A 21,702-nucleotide genomic window follows, 5' to 3' on the forward strand; every position below is an offset into this window, starting at 1 on the left:
TATATAATATTATATAAACACAGACGATTTCACAGTTTCTGGAGCTTATACTACGTGCAGCCGGTTCTATATACCCATAATAATATTATATAAAACGGTATAATAATAAATGAGGAGCTTTACAACAATAATAATAATAATAATAATAATATGTTCGCATATTTATATTTTCCAATACCAATTATTTCACCGGAACACGATCGGTCGCAGCAGTAATAATAATAATAATAATAATATAATACCATATTATACTCGTATCGGAATATTTAAGGTTCGATAATATAAGTACCGTGCTCTATTTATAATTCCTGCACAGTATTATGTCGTATTAAACACGCCGTTCGGTTTTCATGCGGTCGTCCTTGTCGATACAGCTCGGGAATAATGGCGTACATAATATGTGTAAAACCCAGCCCGAACAACTTACACGCCATCGGTACCAATGGAAAATTCCTCGGAATTTCGTTTACAATATATTATAAAAGAAAAAGGAAAATACTGCAGCACGGGCACCGAACCCCGTCGTCTCCTTGTTTATTATTATTATCATCATTATTGTTATTTGATTTTCTCCGTTAGTTTTTCGGATAACCGACGTAATAAAATTATAGCAAATTACTTTGATAAAACCCACGCTCACAGTCAATATTATTACACATACTAATTAAGAGTATTCTCTGCGTTTTCTCGACAAGCCGCGGACAATGTTATTCAAATAATATCAAAATTATCCCCCCTCCCCCCACATTAGAGTTGTATAAGTAATATTTCTTCACTTAACATGTTTCGTGGAAAAGGGATTTTAAATATAATATTTTGTGAATTCGACATAGGTATTTCAAATGTATTCATTTTACTAGAGATCAGAACGTGTTAAAAATTACATTTATTCAGATACTATAATGTGTAACCTGTGTAACATTTAAAATTCGTTATGATGAATTTATAATAGGTGAAATTTAGTTATGGGCCAAATAAAATGTTATCTCAACCTAACTTAGATATTTTTATTAACATATTATGTATATGTCAACACTGATAGGTCATATTGCAATCCAACTTTGTCTTCATTTATTTAAAAAAAAATAATAACAATAATACATTGTCATAATAATGTTTAAACTTCTTCAAGTGGAGTGATTAATAACTCACTCGGTATTTAATTATTTATTTATATAACCAGTTATCAGCTTTTAGGTTATAGTATTCTGTTCACTCACAATAACTTTATATAAAACAAAATTTATTATAACATCAAACAGCATTATAGTAGTTAATAGTAAATTATATAGTATATTAATACACTTAACATCAAACGTGAATCCGTTTTAAAATATTTTTTTACCAATATATACGGTCAGTATTATGAATTGTTTAACTTAATTTAATTTATAGTGACCAATTTAAGTGCATTAAAAATGTAATGGATTCGATTTGTCTATGGAAACATTATAAAACGATTTTTGGGGTAAATTCTATACGTAAGACACTACTGATTTTTAACTAATTGCTTTCAAGTTTAATAAAGTAATTATTATATTTTCATAATTTATCTCCTTAAAATTAAATATTATGTTGTTTTACATTTAATTCATTGTGGTGCAAGTTTAATTAAAATATATATTTCCTTGCTTTTATCATAATTTTATGAATTTAAATTATATATGGCGTAATAACTAATAAGTTGTTTTTTTACTAAATATACAAACTAGAAGTATTACTTTTATTACTAATAAATATAATATACTCAATTATATTATACTTAATTTATGTTAATTTTAATTTCACAGAATATTGCCACTTATTCCCATTTCATATTTTATTAAATTTACCAAAATATTATGTTTGACGTCTTCCGTCCACATTTCAAACGTTGATTATTAACTTTTAATGAATTGAAATAAAAAGAACCGGAGTATATCAATTTTGATCATCACAAATTTGTTGATGTCGTCTAGAAACGGAAATATCAGTTTAATTAACGAACATAATTAACTCTTTTGATCGCAATATAATGCAATAAAAATGTATTTAAAAACAAGTTGATGGTGTAATTTTATGTGTTACAAAGGTCTTCAATTTTCTATGTCTACCCATAAAGAAATTTATATGGCCTTGTTCAGTTGTAAATAATATTTTAACATTTGTTTAATAGCATCATTAAATTGAAGTTCTAATTTAATATTTTTCATTAACCAGTATGTATTCGCTTTAATACAGAATAACACATACATATTAAGCTTTTATGCTAAAATTATAATGTATTTTAATAATTGATTATTTAAACCTCAGTACTTGTTCAAGACATAGCAGCTTTGAGTTTTTATAAATAATAATCAAAGTAAACGTAGGTTGGTACATTTTTAAATAAACATTTTCTTTTGTTAGTTATTTCATGAATACCGTTTAAAGGCAAATAAACAAATTTTACCAGTTATTAAACGGAAGCTCTTAAAACACAAAGCGCAAAATTAAATTTTACAAAATATTCCACCTTTTAATCCTTTTATATTTTAAATTTAAACATTAAACGTTTTATGTTCATATATATTTATATATATATGTTATATGATGTTAAGTAGGTATCTAATTGAACAGTTTCGCCAGCGGTGAATTATTATAGCGTGTAGCCGTTTCTCGTATTTGCACAAGTACCTACAGTTTAAAGTAGTTCCGGTGTTTTAAATACGATGAGCAGAGAAACTAACATAACTTTATTATTATTATTATTGGACAAAAAATAATAACGTTTATCTCTTCGTTTATTAGTGCCACGCGCTCGTTAATGGTATCGTGTCTATCATATTTTAACGAGAGTAAAAAAAAGGCGAAAAAAAACAGGAAACCGGATGTCCTTAGATCGAAGTTTTGGCCAAAGTTGAGACGTGCACCACATAGACCTAAATCACCCGTCAGAAGCGTAACCGAGTGCCGCACCGCAACAGACGTGGTAGTACGCGAGTGCAAAGGATGACGACACGCGCACACTTTTCAGAGAGTGAGAGAGAGAGATAGGGCGCGATAGTCGAATGCCGAACAAAAATAATACATTGAGAAACTTCCTCTGCTAATGTTCTTTTTCTCTTTTTGTCACACGGCTAATGGTTTTTTTTTTTTTTACGGACCCAGATACTAGAACCCTCGGTTTTTTACGCTCACGATCCATTTTACTCTTGGAAGTTTGCCCTATTTTCATTCCGATGCGGGGTTGTTGTTGTTGTTTTATTTTTTCGTTTTTTATTCATGCGGGTGGAATCGACGGAAATAGAGCAAAACGGCGGTCAAATACGGGTCGCAGTGATCATTTTCGTCGTCGAGGGGTGGATGTGCAATGTGTTATTTAACATATTATTGTTGTTATTTGAAGCCGTGCATTCTACACATACCTGTCCCCAAAACGCTTTTGACGACTCTGTTCATTAAAAAGCATTAACGGTCCCATTTTAATCAGTAAAACGTTCCGATCAAATCGTAATGACACACTCTTTTAACATTTTAAACGCATTCACATTATATACAATGCTGCCGTTCTCATGGGCAGAGTGATGATGGGCGATTATTATTATTAATCATATTCCAGACATTTCATTATTTAAACATACAACAACTGGCGTCGAACCTTCAAGTCTTTGCATAGAGCACAACACCGCAACTGCAGAAATTCCGACCACAGGCCACATTAAAAATTCCTCGAACCGACCTGCAGTGATCCAACTGCATAAAACGCACTGTTTATGTTTTTCGTTTTTTCGTACAACACCGCTGCTACCGTCGTAAATATATTAATTCGTTGCTACGTCGTCGACGGAGTGTTATATTCACCTTTAGCTCGTCTAGGCGGTGCATGACCGACTCTGCTGCAGCAATCTCCAGATTCTTCAGTTGGCATATTTCCGTCGTCGCCATTCCGGATGTCGCTCGGATTCCTGCAGATTTTGGGACAATATAATATTATTATTATTATTATTATTATTATTATCGTTGTTGTATCGTATCGACGCGGGCCGGCGTGACGTTAAATACATTAAAGGTGCGTGGAGAGAAGAGTGGGGTCACGAGTGGAATTCGTTTAATTGGACATCCCGAAAGCGTTTCTCGGACCTGACCTAATGATAATATTCCACACCTCGGTCGAGGGTGTTTTCAGTGGTGGGGATGGAGTTACATCCAAAAAAACCGCTGACGTCCTACCCATTGGTTATTGTCGGCACCTATACTGCAGAGGAGTTACCCGACGATTCTTACACATATATAAATATATTATTATACCGTCTCGCCTCCGACCGACAACCCTAACCGGGTAGATCTGTGTGTGGGAGAAGGGGGGTGGTTATCCGGAGCGAGAGTATGGAAGTCGAGAGATTTAAGGTCCTGTGGCCGGCGCGTCACGTAGGCACGCGTACGTGCACCGGAGCCGAATGGGGCGCATACGTGATGCCCCGTACAAAGTATAACAAAATATCTGGGTAATATTATGTATGTGTTTATCGGTCAAAAGTCCAGAGTAATAATTGCCGCCGTCCCGAGCGAGCTCGCCGCCGGTAGACGCGTCGTTTTGACATGCCCGACGATCGCCGCCACCGCCGCCGCAACCACCGCCGACCGGAGGGACACGACGAGACGAGTTTTATTCTTTTTCGTCGACACGCGTGACAATTATTATTATTATTATTCTTGTACGACGGCAACAGCGCTCGGACTCTTTTTTTTTCTACCCAAAGGATCCGACTACTACAACTACTATACTATGTAATACTGTTCTATTGTTGAAACGTATCACGCCCGGTCAATACGACAATATAATATATCTATATATAATATATTACATTGGTGCGCACAACGGACGACAGAAAACTATAATAATAATAATAATATTTGTCACGTGATAAAAATATAATATTATGTCGATAGACAAAACGCAGTGCTGTCGTGTACCGTGAAACTGTCCGAAAGCCACGGGGCTGTAGTTGTAGTAGTGACGCGGAAAAAAACCATCTGACGAAATGATAAAACGTAATAATAAACACCAAAACTAAAATATGAAAACTCAATTCCGTGCCATTTCTGATACGGTGATACTGCAGTATACCACTGTTTATAGCAACTTTATTTAACGACAACCATAAAACGAATACACATATTATACAAATCTAGTAGGTATTATTAACTAAGGATGTTTATCTGCAGCAGTGGATGCTTATAAATGACAGTTCATTAGATTGTTCGGTATTTGTTCATAGATAAATTTCAATAATTTGTTCAACTCCTACACACAAATACCCGGGTGGCATCATATTTTTAAGAAAAGATTGTTCAATTGCAATATTAGACGCTTACTTATAAATAGGTAATATACAATAATGTACCTGGTACGTATTATCATTTCACAAGAAAAATATTTTTTTTCACCGGTCGATTTTCTAGTTCTGTGCCGTGTGTCGGATTTATATCTCTACCGTTGATCATAATATTATTATGATAAAGTTCTTAGTTTGGCTTGTTTATACGACCGCAACGTCTTAAACCGTACATGCGAATGATTCGTGGGCGGTTGTCGGTTAGCCGCGCGTGCCGGTTAGTCGTCGTTGTTTTATTTACCACACGTCGCAATAATATATTATCGTTATTATACAATAATGATAATATAGGTTCACCCCGCCGATAGAAATACGACGTCGACGACGAACGGACAAAATATATTGTTATGCACCCGAAAGACGGTCCCGGGTGGTGTTTGGTCGAACCCGAAAAATGGTCGAGACGTTGTTAAAAAAAAAAAAAAAAAAGAAAAGAAAGAAAGAAAACAGTTACTTGCTGCTGCCGTTACATATTATTGTTTTCTCGGCCATTTTTCTCGATTTTCTCTCTGAATCTGTTGGGACGTTCGAACCGTATAAAATACCATCTGCGTTCAATTTCCAATCTATACAGATAAACAGTAATAATATCGTTCGGTATAAATAAGAAGAAAAAGGATGTCGTTTTTTTTTTTTTATTTTAGTTATTGATCTTATTCACAAATAGGCGCATTGATACTCCTCTCTAATCCGCAGCTCTTCGTCGTTATACGTTAAACCCGTCGAAATCAAACTCGACTTGAACTTTTTCGTTTTTTCCTAATCATATACATCCGCTAATCAAATTACTTCATGGACACACACACACACACACACACTCACTGCACACCATTATAATACAAATTGACAGACATCCCGTGTAGACCGTGATCTGCACGTGTAACCGTTTCAAATTATCTTCACCTGATGACCTGGATCCACCTGATGACGGTCCAATTTATAAATAAGTCTTGAAATCACGAATGTTCAGATCATATTGTATGAAACATATGACAGTGAAAATAATATATGTTATTTATGTAGTTATATTATTATTTTAACATTGCGTGACTCCAATAATTTCCGTACGAAATCGTGACGTCGGTATTACAGCAGATACCTACGTCGGTTAAAAAATTGAATTATTCCTTTTAGCTAAAATTGTTATTGAAAACCCGTCAAAGAACTTGACCCTGATGAAACATCATACTTTTAATGATGAGATGAACCTAACCCGAAAGCGTTCGATAATATTGTTTTAATTAATAATTTCGATAAATAAAAGCTAATTACAATCTAATTACGACTAATACCAAGCAATCAATAATTAAACTCTACCTCATAAATTGTATTTAAACTCTAAATAATAATATGCAGAGATAATATTATATTGTTCACCATTGGACTATTCAACGTTTTATCCGTAGACGGCGTAGACACGAATTTCCTGTAAACGATAATTACATTTTCATTTTATCATGGATTAAAAGGGTTTACCAGAGATTTGATTCTATACATTCATATACCTACTAGAAACAAGGAACATAAAAGGGTGTAAATGTTGTCATTTACTTGCTAAATCCTTTTTTTGGAAACGGAAAAAACAACCAATAGTACTTAATTTATAAAACACTTTTCATTTCATACAATATTCAACAGTAAAATCTACAGGTTTTAACTCAACAAAACTTAAAAGCATTTCCTCGCCCACTAAAACCTTCCCTAATATAATATTTCAAAACTGCACTTATATTTCACTATTAAACACGACCCGGCTTCAGCTGTAATCACATTTAATCGTGAAAACGTTTTACTTGGTTATAACGCAATTCTTCATGGTTGTCAAGAAGTAATTTGTTTTTCGTTTTTTTTTTTTATTACCTTTTTGAATTTTAGTTTTAAATTAACAGAATATAATATAATAGTGTTTTACTTATAATAGGGTACGTTATGAGTTTCGAACAATTTAAGCGAAACCCTGTTAGCGACAAATTTATCATACAAATCAAAAAATAATTAAACTGTATTTACCTGTCAAACTCTCGTGAGATAAACCTGATCTAATAATATTATGCGGGATCAGACTGTCGGTATTTAATTGAATATGTATCATAACTAGAACACGGGCGTCTTTGGAAACGTGAAAATATACCAACACTTTGGTATTGAAATCAATATAATTTGCGAACAGGCGTACAGCAATATTTGATCGAATTCATGGCAAAGTCTTAAAGGGCACGTGAGAAGTATCGACCACGTCACCAACGATTCTCGAGGAATAACTTATGACATGGCTTGAAAGCAGTCGCCGGAGTGAGCAATTTGATGTAAAAATCCATCTGACACGTGTAATAATTGCCTCGTAAACGGCGTGTGGCGCATAATCGACTCGAGACAGACACACGCCGCCGAGTAATGATGCGCATAAAAACTTTGCACAAAAGAGACGATGTTTTTTCAAAAAGATATTTAATGGTGATTTTTGCCGTCGTTTTGTTTGTCTTACATTATTTCTTTCCTTTTCTCTATCTCTCTCTCTCTCTCTCTCTCTCTCTGTCTGTGTGTTCGTCTCTCTCTACAGTCTACACATGCATTTACCAGTATCGAATACTACGCGTCGGCAAATAACGAAAATATGAAAATATATTAAAAGTGTAGGTACGCAAAATTAACGACCGGTGGCTGGTATATATAATATCATATTATTATAATGTAGGTGCGTAATATTACAGAGTTCGCAGACTCATGGACGGCTATTACACGGGTTCGTAATCGCTCGTGCATCTGCCGGAGTTATATGTCTCTTCGTCGTAAGCGCCTGCATCATCACCGGGGCCATGAGCGGATTATTGTCCTGGAAAACGGTATGGAGTGTACATATACTCACGTCGCCCACGCGGCAGGACGCGCCGCCTGCGAAATTAGATAATGTCATTTCCAGGAGGAGCCGAAGAGAAAACGTAACAATATCGAAAGACGTTAGCGTCAGAATATTAAATTACGCTTTCCGTTCTACCGCTCACTCTCTTTCTCTTTCTCTCTTTTTATGTCTCCTTTTCTCTCTATTCCTGTACGCCCGTCCATCTCTCTCTCTTTTACCGTCTTAAGCCGTCTGTAAGGCGATGTTTTCTAATGAAAAGAATATCGTCTTAACGCTGTGGAAACAACCGAGACGAGATAGATGAAAGCACATGGAAAAAAATCCACTAAGAAAAATGTATGCCGTACGCCGACCGATGTGAAAAACTGAAGAAAAACTCTTCTACAGCTCGATACATGTTACGCCGCTATTCGTGCCTCGTTTCACTTTGCGCATATTCGTACGCACAATAAATACGAAAATATTACTTTACGCGACACTGTGGCAATACGAGTAACTTATACAATTGAATTCAATACCTTCGCGTCAACAGTCCAATAGTTGTGTGCCATTTTTGATTTATTAAAATTAGTACATAATATACAATTACTCTGAACAATATAATATGAATATTATTATAGAGTCGATAAAAATATGATAAAATGTATAAATGGTTCCCTACACAAATAAAACCCTACACAATACACAAAATGTTTCTTTCCAATAAAAATAATAGTTCTTGTATAGTTGCAGCGTCCACAAAATTATACCCATAGTGATAACACGTGCGCAACGCACATACCTATATCAATTAGTTTTACACTTGTACATATTGTATCATTATTCTCAGTTTTGAGTGTAGAGGGTAAGAATGAATTATATATTGTTTTTGTTTAAAACTAGCTGCACCTATAATGCACGCATACTTACATAATTTAACTCTTACTTCATACATGTATACTTCGCACGGGTATTATAACGCGTTTTAGATGGGACTAATTTTTGAACAAAATAGTGACGGTTTACTGTCAAACACTGCACAAAAAAGTTATATTAAGGTACAAAAAAAGGTTTTATATTTTATCATTTTTGGATGTTCACGTTGAATATAAAAATAATCCTTTATAACCAAAATAATTCATAATGTATTATTATCTGAAGATTCATATTATACTAACAAGCGAGATTTAATAAGGAGTATTAATTACTCTCACGGAAAATATTATTCTACGAAACGTAATCAATAGGAATAGTACGTATTTAAACACATTTTAAAAACACAATTTATTATTAATTCGCTATTATGCCCATCAAAGCAGTGTCTACTCGAAGCTGCAGCTATCGCATGAATATTATTTGAGCGTTAAAATATTTATGAGTGTTGGTCTTTTATTTCTTGTATAACTACGAGAAATGAAACTAATTTAAAAGTAAACGTAATTTTTACCAACGTACCACAGTGTTTCAAAACGTTTACCTATCAAAATCTAGAAGAAGAGAAAACATAGCAAACGCTCCTCGCTTGTCGGTCTGGTATTATATGGGTATATTAAATAAAGTCACTTGTGCGCTTACACGGATCGCCGATACGTTAATAACCTTGTGTGTCTGTGTCTGTATGTGTGTGTGTGTGTGTGTACGGTAGTGTATATATGCCCCACCGCGTGGTATCAAGTTCTTCTGTGATTTATATCTAAAAGTTCAATCTACCATCCTTCGTCGTGGAGACAAGGGTTGTGCGGGAGGGAGAGAGAAGACCACGACTGCGTGCGGCACGGGTCTCGTCGTCGTCGTCATCGTCATCGTCGTTGTCGTCGTCCCCGTCCCCACATCCCCGTCATCCGGCGCGCAGACAATGGAGAAATAACGTGGCGTTCGGAGGTAATAAGTTCAAATTACTTCCGAGCCGAGTGTCACGAAATGAAACCGAAGTTCGACGTCGTGGCGGTCCCGCTGCCACCCGCCATCTCGCTCTCTCTCCCTCTCAAACTCTCTCTGTTTAAAACCCTCTCTCTCTCTCTCTCTCTCTCTCTCTCTCTCTCTCTCTCTCACGCGCGGCTGCACGCCCGGTTGCGTTTTGTCATTCGATCTCGGTCAAACGACGACTTTTCGAGACTCTCAACCCGGAGGAAACCCGTGTCGGGGCGGGTCGGTCGGTCGGTTAGGGATTCTGAAGTACGTGCGTCAAGTCAAGCGCCACATGACTGTACACACTTGTGAGCCAGAAGATGAGTACCACATATTATATTGTATATATATATATATACACGGCGATGAGGGGAATTACGATGCTAGGTATGTATGTATATATATTTTATATATATATACGTATATAACTACATACATATATTTACATATATTTTATTGTAGGTATTTTATATTCTTGCATATATGCGGAATTATACAATTCAACTGTTTCGCAAAAGTAAAAATTCCCGTTCAGGTACAGAGTTTTAAGTAGGTAGCGGCAGTAGCAATGCTTAAGGGGATGTCGATGACTGTATAATGTATGATGACAATAATAATATAGTATTGTTATTACCTATAGATAGCAATGTGCGGGAATTTCCCCCGAGTTGAAAATTATTCATGATATATACGCACACGTCATGGTATATAAAACAAATTATTACGATATGCACTTAACGCGACATGTATAATAATATTGTATATTGTTATAAATTCTTTAATCGTCGTAATACATTTTATCGTCGCATATAACGACTCTCGTATAATTTATTACGCCTTCCGGCAGAGTAAGGTAAAATTCAGCAAAATGTATTCTCAATAAAATATCGTACAGGCGTGTGTATTTATTTGATTTTTTTAACGTAAATTATCTGCAAAATTATATTTTGTTGAATAAAACTACCGATGAATTAATATATTTTATTAAAATCGGTCGCTTTTTGTCGATAAAAAATAAATACTTGTTGACTTATGATAAAAATGAAAATATTATATGATATAGTGTATATATATTATATAATATATATAAAATAAAAATGAAAACATATATGTTTGAAATGCAATATAACTAAAACCAATAAACTACTATTGTTAGTTTACGATGAGCACACAATATGTTATTCCGGTATTATATACCATCGTCGTACAGACGACAAGAAAATTACATTGTAAGCTTGTTTACTGTTTATCCAAATAAAAATCTGCTCCAGCTTTTATGCAATTGATTGTCTTAAAAATAATAATAAAAGAATTGATCATATTTATTTATGTTGTTTTGCAAACAGAGTGGCCAGTCGGAAACGAGAAATGCGGCAGACAGCGAGGACAGTTTTACTAAACAGCAGTTTGATATTATTCAACAGATTATGCATCACACCCAACAGCAAATAGCGACGTCAACTGCCTCGAAAAATTCGAACCAGAAGAATTCGTCCAACGCAAAAAATTGGAACAGTCAACAGGTATGAATAAAATTGTAATATATCATATTATTAAGTTCAAGACAAAATAATGACAAGGAAGTCTAAATCAATTTTAATCTTGATGTGTATATAGTAGCGCGTACCTGAAGTAGTTATATTATAAGTTTGTTTGATATCAGTAAATAGTAATTTAATTCATTGCTTGCTGGGTTGTGGCGTATTTAAATGTGACCATTAAACTAATGAAATACATGTACGCAAACGCATTACGCGCGTTATTATTAATGAAAATATCGATTTTTCATATTATAATAATATACCGTTCGTAACTGGGGGAGGTCTTTATTATAATGTGAACACAACGCAATCTTCAAATCTTTGTTTGGTTTTTTTCATTCCTTTTTCGCGCCCGTTCACACGTCGGTGGCAAAAAAAAAAACAAAACATATCATTGTTCTACCCGTGTCTAACCTTATTTTCGTCGGCAAAAGAGTTCGAACTCCATTTCGAATTTTTGAGCTTTTTAAAAAAACGCTCGTATAGGCACGCCCTGCAGAAGAAAATGGGGTGATTTCATTTTTGCTTTATTTCGTCACGCGGAAAATGACATAAAATCCGAAATAGTCGTCATGTGCATATACATATCGTTATATTATATACAACACATGTGTAGGTATGTTCGTGTGTGTACTATGCGAAAAAGTATATACGATCGTCTTGAAAGAAAACAATTTCACCGATCTCATGGTGACAAACACATAAGGACAGAATTTACATAACAATTGCCCTTTTTTATTATTATTATTATTTTTTTTTACGGTCCCGATATACAGCGTTTTTGGCGTTCACCCTTCACCACACCACCACCACCACCACCGTCGCCGCGACAATATTGTGAACGAAATATATGATATGAGGGATGACGTGACGAGAACAAACCTTATTCGTTTCGATTACCTCCGAAAATAGAAAATGCTGGATGCCCATAAATTAGGCTTTTGTGACGCACGAATACACGAATACACGCATAGTATGTAATAATATTATATTATGTACGCCACGTGGGTTTTTCGAAATTTCCCACATAATTGCGGAAAACTGTAACATTGTTATTGGGTTGTACGATGATAGGTCCCTGACATTTTTCGGATTATGCTATAGGTACACTGTTATACGACCGAAACCGTGGTAGAAGGTGTGAAACATTCCGACGATATTAACCGTTACAACCATGATAACCATCCGTCTATAATTGTTATATCTAATATTATTTAGTACTGCAGTGTGAACCGTTTTAAAATCGGAATTATAACCTATCTAGTATCTACCTACCCATCTACGTTTAAATAACGCCTGTAGACTATTATGACATATACTATATCTGCGTACTCGGAATGCGTTTTAATTATTATCACATCCATTAAATATTGATCCATTCATAATATAATATATATTTATACATAGTCGGCACTCGCCACGTCTCGAAAGTGCTCTGTGCAGTTCATATCCCGCGCATACGAGATAATTACGGTTAATGTACAATAGGTCCAACAGGGATTGTTACTGCGTTTTCAATAGATCGTTATTGTTCGTCGCCGAGATTAATATATAGATACAATTCGAAATAATAGTTTTTGTTTTCACCCCCATTGTTTCGGCGCGGTGTTTTTGAAAATGGCGAGCGTCGCATATATTATTATTATTATTATTATTATTATTATTATTATTATACAGTTATATGGCGCACAATAAAATATAAGTTACGATTTAACTTGGCGCCATAAATTTGCCAAAACTTACTTTTGGTATACCTCGAAATTGGGATGCCCGAATTAATGTTATATGATTATCTGCGGCGGAGACCGGGTGTACGTAGAGTGTAGTGTGTTGTACCCGTTTGATGCGTAGTTTATATTTTATATCCGAAAGCTCCAAAAGACGTCTTCTTCCAATTAACGTCGCGGCCGCGGGATGAGATAAACCTCGTCGTTATTCGCCTTTCGGATTTTAACCGCCGGGGCGACGGCGACGACGTACCTATAAATAATATAATAGCATAATCGCAAACGCAATATTCCGCTATAACGCATTTCGTTTTTATATTATACGTTCCTCTTTCACCCACCAACCCACCCACCTGCCCCGCCATCCAGCGCTCGCAAGCTCGGTTCGCAGTTTTGCGCCGAAACAGCGACACCGTTGCAGCCACCCGGCGTGGCGTGTGCAGCGATTTCGCATAAAAAAGTAAATATTATGGACCTTTGCGGCGGCGGTGGCGTTGGGTTGAAAACACCCGAAAAGCCCACGTCATCGTTTGCGTATTATTATATTTATGCGTTATTTTATTTTTTATTTGTTTTACTTTTTATTTTTTTTTATTTTTTGCTCTACTTCTTCCGAGGGGAGGTGTTTTTTCTATTTCTCCCACCAGTCCATGTCGGGCCGTCGTTAAGAGCGCGGGGGGGGGGGGGCGAAATTTATGTGCGACCCTTTTCGAGCTTTTCCGCGTGCTAATGTCCTACGGCGCGCGCCGCGACGTACTCTCTTCAAAACGATACCTGAACATGAGACGCGACCGTTTCCCGTGCAACGTATAATTTATCATCCTGCCGACGACGTGGAATTGTAGAAAAAGTGTTTTTACCTTTCCCCCCTCCATCTGTCACATTATTCCGGTGTAGAGGCCTCGTCGCCGTACGCATATTATATAGGTACACAATAGCTATATATACGCCACACATGCGTCAGAGTACGCAACTCGACGACATTGCGTCACTCGATGCGAATATATACGCGACCGCAGTGCATACCTACATTATAATGATATGCATAAAATAATGTACCGTTAATTAGGCGACAATATAATATGCATATCAGCCTGCGGTGGTGGTTGTGGTACGACTGATAAAGATATCTCCTAACCCATTATAGAATATTATGTAATGATAGTGCGATGTATTAAGTTAGATAAGACAATATAATTTAGTAGCATAATACGGCTATACAGCCAAAGCCCATTGGACAGTTACAGGGGTGGGAGCTTTGAGGGGGAAACTAAGCCCCCTCCTGTTGAAATCTTAGCCACGCTGATTTTATTGATTTACAAAAATAATTCAATAGTATAAAAATACTAATGAAATCTGTATTTATGGTAATACTGATAGTACTGATATTACTGCTCTACACAAATGTATTTTGAAAAAGTGTTTTACCTTTTTTTCGCTCCTCCTTCCCGTTATTCCGACGCATATTATACATGTGACCGAAAAATAAACCTACATGGTAAAATGCATAGAATAGTGCACTTTTCATTAGGTGACTGTGGTGGCTGTACTACGATTGACAGATAACAACAAAGATCTTAATAAATTATTGGTTAAGTAAGAGAACAGAATGTGACTGGCCTAGTAGTACTTACAGTACGGAGTAGTATACAGCAAAATCCAAAGCCCAAAATGAAATTAGGGATGGGAGCTTCTAGGGGGATACTAAGCCCATCCCATGTGGAAATCTTAGCCCTCCAGATTTTATTGATTTACAAAAAAAAATTAAATTGTATTTTACTTGCAAGTATAATAGTATAATACAGCTCTAAATAATCCTTAGCCCCCCAAGCTTGAGGTGGGTTTATCCCCCTCACCAATATTTTAGACCTAGTTGTGCGACTAACTAATAGCCACCATTTTGTATAATATATTTAAACTTTGTACGACTTTGTTCGGGACTTTACTCGTGCGAGACCGGAAGTGGCATCATTCGTACAGAAAACCACTGGTCCAGCGCCGAGTTTGTATTTCCCCTAATCGATAACGTGCATAATTTATTTTTTATTTTTTGTACTTTTTCAAACTAAAACAGATTTTAATCAAAAAACGGAAATGTCTGATAGTCCACGCTGTTTAAAGAATGTCGTATCTGTTGAGAATAAACAAACGTAATATAGTCGGTGGCTGTCGACAACGCAGGGGTCACGATTTATAAATATATAGTCAAAGGCCCACCGGTGGGATAAAATCTCGATTTTCTGGTGGCCCTGTGGAGTGCAGTCGTTCGAGAGAGGGTACATAATTTTGGACGGTGGTGGCACCGGTGCAGACGTGGATTTCATTTTATTTAGTTTTTTTCCCCCTCTATCTCTCTCTTTCCTCCCTCCCCTCTCTTTGGAAGACCAAAATGCCGTCCAGCTGATAGAATCCGCACTACTAATGTCCGCACAACGCGTATACTATTATAATAATATGTGCACCGCGCGACGCATTCGGGTCACGTATGGCTTAGAAAACGTACCGGAGATTTTAAACCAACATCGAGGACCGTTTATGTGCCCTGGAAACCAAAACGGACGTATACGCACACACACACGACCGTAACGCGTCCGCAAAATACGAATTTTTCGAATAAAATTACACGCGCGGACCGCTTAAAAATAGCGCACGTACTTATTACCATTGTTGTTGTATTATTATGTACGTCGCCCGCTTTGTAGTTGTGCGGCGTCCTTTACCACGGTATAATACCTCTTCCCCGTGACGACCATCGTCGCACAGTTCCCGAGAACATATTATTATTATTATTATTATTATTACGACGTAGGTCTCCGCGCTCATGCCCGGCAGCAGCCATGTCGCCGAAAAAAGGTTCTCCACTCGAACGCGGGTAATTGAATGTGAAAGAAAAAATTAATAAATAAAATCCGCTGCTGAATTGCGTCGAGAGCGTGGAAGGGACGTGGGGGGGGGGGCGGGGGCGTAAGTAGATGTACGTATATTTCAAAAAATAAACGTGGCCATTGAAAGACGATGGGGTACCTACTACAACATACATACATGTATATGTTACTTTTTTGTTCAAACATTATATTCGCCCGGAACAAATAATATAGTTACGGAGGCAGCAGCAGCAGCAGTGAGTGTAATAATTTCAAAATATTTTTGTCCGTTCCTCTCTCGCACGCTCTATATTTGTCCGTCTGTATTATTTCACTGAGCGCGCTCGTTCTAGCCAATCGGAAGTTATCCCTTTATTTGACGTACGGCAAACTTCCGGTGAACTGGTCTCGATTTTATGTTGTTTCAGCAACGGAAGCAACTTTTGTACGTAGGTATATACACAATAGTATACATTATGCATGTTATCAAATTATACGTTATTATTGCCGTCGTTTTTCATCGAACGCGCATATTATTCAACGTTCGTCAGTCATCCCAAAACCTTTACACCGTGCAGTTAATATAATCATCAAACCCTACACTCGGATTGTATTGTTTCAACATTTAAATACATGATATTCATCTACGTTTCTCTTCGGTTATCGTGTCTACTCGTTTCTAACAAATGTGTGTGCACGTACCTATTATATAAAATAATATTATGTAATTATTATCAACGACACATATTTTATAATAACATATGTATAATTAATTTAAAATATTCATCTGAAAGTGTATTATATATCTACGCATGTAATAATATTATGGTTGTAGCTAACTATAAGTTTTGAAAGGTAACAAATAACATACCTAAAGATGGTTCTTATGTACGTACACAAATATTAAATATAATTACTATACATTTATTGGGATCGTTTTTAAAACGCAAAGCGTTCTTTCATCTACAAAGCGTATCGATGTTGTATACTTTCGATTTAAGGACTGTGTAAATATTTATTTACTTAATAACATTTCGTTACTAAAAACAAAATATTAATGTTATTTTTCGTTCAAAGAAATTATATGCGGCAGCCGCGGCCTCGTCTTTCTTTTGAACTCAATACGCGCTGGATCTGTACAGAATATAATATTTATTTTTACGAAACGGGTTCCTATAAGCTTTAAAAAAACAAAAATATAATACGCTTTATCCTTTAAATATTTTTAACGAACTGTGCGTCGTTTACGCGGAGTTACGGATTTTCTAGAAATGTAAGTACCTACAGCGAATTTTTTTCGTACCTACACGTTAGCATAATATTCCATACGTTCTTGTCGTCGTCGTCTTGATTGGAAAACTGTTTTTGGCGTGGAGTGCGACCACAAGACGGCAATGACCTTATATACATATTGTATACTATATATTATGTATTATGTATATACTATGTATACCTATATATTATATAGGTATACATAGTATGTGAGAACCGACCGTTAGGAAAGCAACCCTTGTATATTATAACAATATTATGTATAATACGATACAGTGATGTCGTGGTGCCGCGCGAGAGAAGTAAATTTACGAACATTAATAACGACAATAATTATCGTCAAAATATGCGTGTCGTCATCCGGTGGAAATAAATTGACACCGAACACTGACGTGTGTCACATTAGACCGAACGGCGCCGCTAAGGGCGAACGGAAAAAGTGTGTGTGTGTTGCATGGTGAGAGGGTGGTAATGGAGGAGTGGGGGACATTATTTCTCAGGTGCGTTTGACGAATATGCATGACAGCGTCATTCTTCAACCGACCCTATAAATGGCACTCTTATTGCTGCCTGCAGACGCACGCACAAAGCCTACCCCGCGCGACCCCTTAGGGATACCGAAAAACTACCCTCTTGCCACTGCTGCCTCCGCCACCACCACTACCACCACCACCACCACCCACCGCCCACCACCGTTCCCGACCCGATGGTTTTCACACCGTACACACATACACACACATTCGCACATTATACACGGTAAGCGCACACGCGCATAATAATATATATAACATATAAATGTACGAATAACAATAATAATAATAATAATCATATCGTACGGAAAAAGCTTCGTCGACGCCGCCGAGATTTGCTCACCCCGCACCACTCCGCCTAACCCTGTCAACCACTCGAAATCCCTCATTTCGGTCTCGGCGCTTTTCCGCTGTGTATAATATTATTAGCCCATACGAGGGACCGGCTGTGCCATATATGGTGTTAGCGCGTTCGACTGACAGGTGGTGCACTGCGCGCGCGTAATGTCTTATCCGTCTCGACTTTTTCTTTATATATTATTTTTGCTGTTTTTCTTCTTCGCGTTTCCAGGCACACACATACACACACACAAACACACGATAACGACGTATTTCACACGTTTTCGATTAAACCGTTATCGTATTGGTTATGGTATTATTATATTCAATTCGGTCGGCGAACGAACGAATCCCGTCTTCCGCGGGCAAAGTGCCAACGATATCGTATATTACATTATATTATGAACCACTATATTAGTCAACGCTTATTTTCTCGGTGTCAATATATAAACGCGAAATTCGCAAAACTAACTAACTATAAAATATAATACTATACCATTCCCACATAATATTTGATTATAATATTATTATCATCGAAATAAATAATACGATACAGTAGCACTAAAACGAAAAAACTAACAATAATATATTATACCAACACATAAGTATGACGTATACTGTGGTATTATGAGACTGAAACTTGATACCATAATTTCATGAGTCAAACATGTTATTATTTTATTTGTTAAATATTTTGTGAGACTGAAAAATAAAGTACACTATTTAAAGGTGATATAGCAATATAATGTAAACAATATTTCCTTTTCGTATTATATTACGACGACGCGACGTTCAAATGAAACTCGTCTATAAAATTGGCACTAAATGTGTATTTTGATATTTATTCATTAAGAACAAACTTCAGTTGTAAAAACATCCATTGGACGTTGAAAAACAATTCAAAACCTACAAATAATATTATCTGATTGAGGAAACCATAACATTTTATTGTTATTTATAGCATACATGTATCATAATCGTGTTATTCATTTACAATTATAGTCATATTTTGATCACTATAATAAAAAAGTTGGACAAATAATATTTTATAATAATTAATCAATATGAAACACTATAATATTGTTTATTTTAAATTTTCACTTTCCAAGATATAAAAATAATTGCTGACTTTTAATGACTAAAATAATAATAGTAAAAATACATGCAGTTAATTTATTTTGAATTTCAAAACCGTTTATGCGTTTCAATGGATACAAATTCCAGAACAATAATTATTATACTGGCTGACAAACAATTTCATAGATTTAACTATTTGAATTTCAATTACACCGTAACTCTGGCTAATTTAATTGCCTATTAGATAATTTTGTTGGTATTGGTTATTATTGTTTGTCGATTTAACAACTATTTTATTCGATTTAGAACTATCATAAATTACTACTTTTGGACTAAGGGACTAAAACAATATCTTATAACTTATAAGCTATATTTTTACAGTGTTTGAACTATGACCATTTAGTGGTATTAATATTAAGAAAATTGCAATTCATAAAAACTTGCATTGTTTCAAACTAAACAATAATAAACTAATAATTGTTTTTAATTCACAAAAAATATTATTCATAATTTTTCTTTGTGGATGACAAATTAACAGTCGATAGTATAACGTTCATCCTTTGACGAGAATTTTGTTGAACAAATTCAATAATGAACAACAATATTGTACGGCGAAGTAACTTTATATTAATACAAGTGCCCTCCATGGAAATCAAAATAAATAATACACATTAAATACAATTTTTTATCAAAAAAAACAGTTTACACTGCGGAGAGAGCTACATAGTTTACTAAAATTGTACACATAAAGCGAATGGAGAGCATGTTTTAAATACTCAAAATCGCCATAAATAAACAAAAAAAAAAGATGAAAACTACTGAATTGTGAGTAAAGTGAATAGAAATAAAAGATCAAATGTTTCAATGTAAATTTGCTCTATGCTTATTGTAAATAATTAATGGAGTGTAGAAAAAAAGCAACAATTTCTTGTTTTTACGAGTTCGCGATGACCGTTTTTATTTTAACGATCTCGTCGTAAATATACGTTATTTACATTTAGATTTCGAATTGTGTGTATTGAATTGAAGTGTGTAAAAATATGATAGAGTAAACACTTACACATCCACACTGAAACGCGCCTATGATTTATTATTATGACAAAAATGCGCTCAATATTGTGCAATAGTGCGCATTGTTCGTGCATTTGCTGTACGACGGCGATTTTTCTTAGGCGTCCGAGCGAACATATATAATGCACATATTATACGTAACATAATATATTATTATAATATTACACTATTAGACCGTCACCCTCTTTCTATAAGCACTGCAAATCTCAAACTGGTTTGAATGAAAAAAAAATAATACTCCTTTTATCCGTATTACCGCGATCTGTTAACACGTCGATGATGATGATGATGATGATGATGATGATGATGATAATAGTAATAATAATAGCGTACATATTATTATTGTCGTATACGATCAGTCCACCGTGCAGGTCGGAGTGTCGGACGCAGGCCGATAAAGCATCTTCTTGCCATTCCGCAACGGTCACCACTGACGCATACACGTCGATTATATTACAGTACACACTATACACTCTCATCATGTCAAATATTTCTAAAAGTTTTCTGAAATATTAATTTCACATAGTTTGAACTGTTGTTTGAAGTCATCGCCAATATGGGACAACATTTTTTACTATTTTTTATCGTTAAATTATTTTAAGTTTCTTACGTGTTTGGATGACAGCATAATATTGGTACAAGAGAATTTGAATTGATAAAATTCGAGTTTTGAACGAGTGAGCTATTATTCGTAAGTTATAGCTGGTATTTAATTATAAAGGTTGAGCAGGGTAGGTGGCGCGGTGTTATTGCAGTCCAGAAAATATTGGTCCACTACCCCTCTCATCTATATATTATTATACTTGACACACTCATAAAATCATAACATTTTTTTTAACTACTGTTTATTCGAGATTCGATTCGTATAATATTATATTGAAATTATGAGAAAAATATTTCGTTTGGATTAATACCTATGAAATAAAAATATAATAGGTATATTGTTTTGTAAAAAAAACTGTAGTTTTATGAAATGACGAGTGCTTACGTGTAAACGAATCATCGTGTGCGTAATATGTATATTTAATATGCAGACACATCATACTCGCTCACTCGTCTACCTCAAAACACCAAACCTTCGTTCTCGTGGCTTACACTTATTATACCGGACATCCAATATATAAGCATACATATCCGTATATACCGACTATACGACATATACCGCGACGTTGTCTCG

The 21,702-nt window shown here is 35.5% G+C and overlaps 1 protein-coding gene across 3 annotated transcripts in view; it reads left to right on the top strand.

Moving 5' to 3' along the window:
• Window positions 1–21,702, top strand: part of LOC132945448 (serine-rich adhesin for platelets-like) — a 265,662-nt gene that overhangs the window by 201,992 nt on the left and 41,968 nt on the right. For all 3 annotated transcript variants that reach the window (XM_061015194.1, XM_061015196.1, XM_061015195.1), the window contains exon 8: window positions 11,451–11,627. In XM_061015194.1, coding sequence (XP_060871177.1) covers window positions 11,451–11,627 — 177 coding nt within the window. The remainder of the gene's footprint in view (window positions 1–11,450; window positions 11,628–21,702) is intronic.

Source organism: Metopolophium dirhodum, chromosome 5 (genome assembly GCF_019925205.1).
Source record: "Metopolophium dirhodum isolate CAU chromosome 5, ASM1992520v1, whole genome shotgun sequence".
NCBI lineage: Eukaryota > Metazoa > Arthropoda > Insecta > Hemiptera > Aphididae > Metopolophium > Metopolophium dirhodum.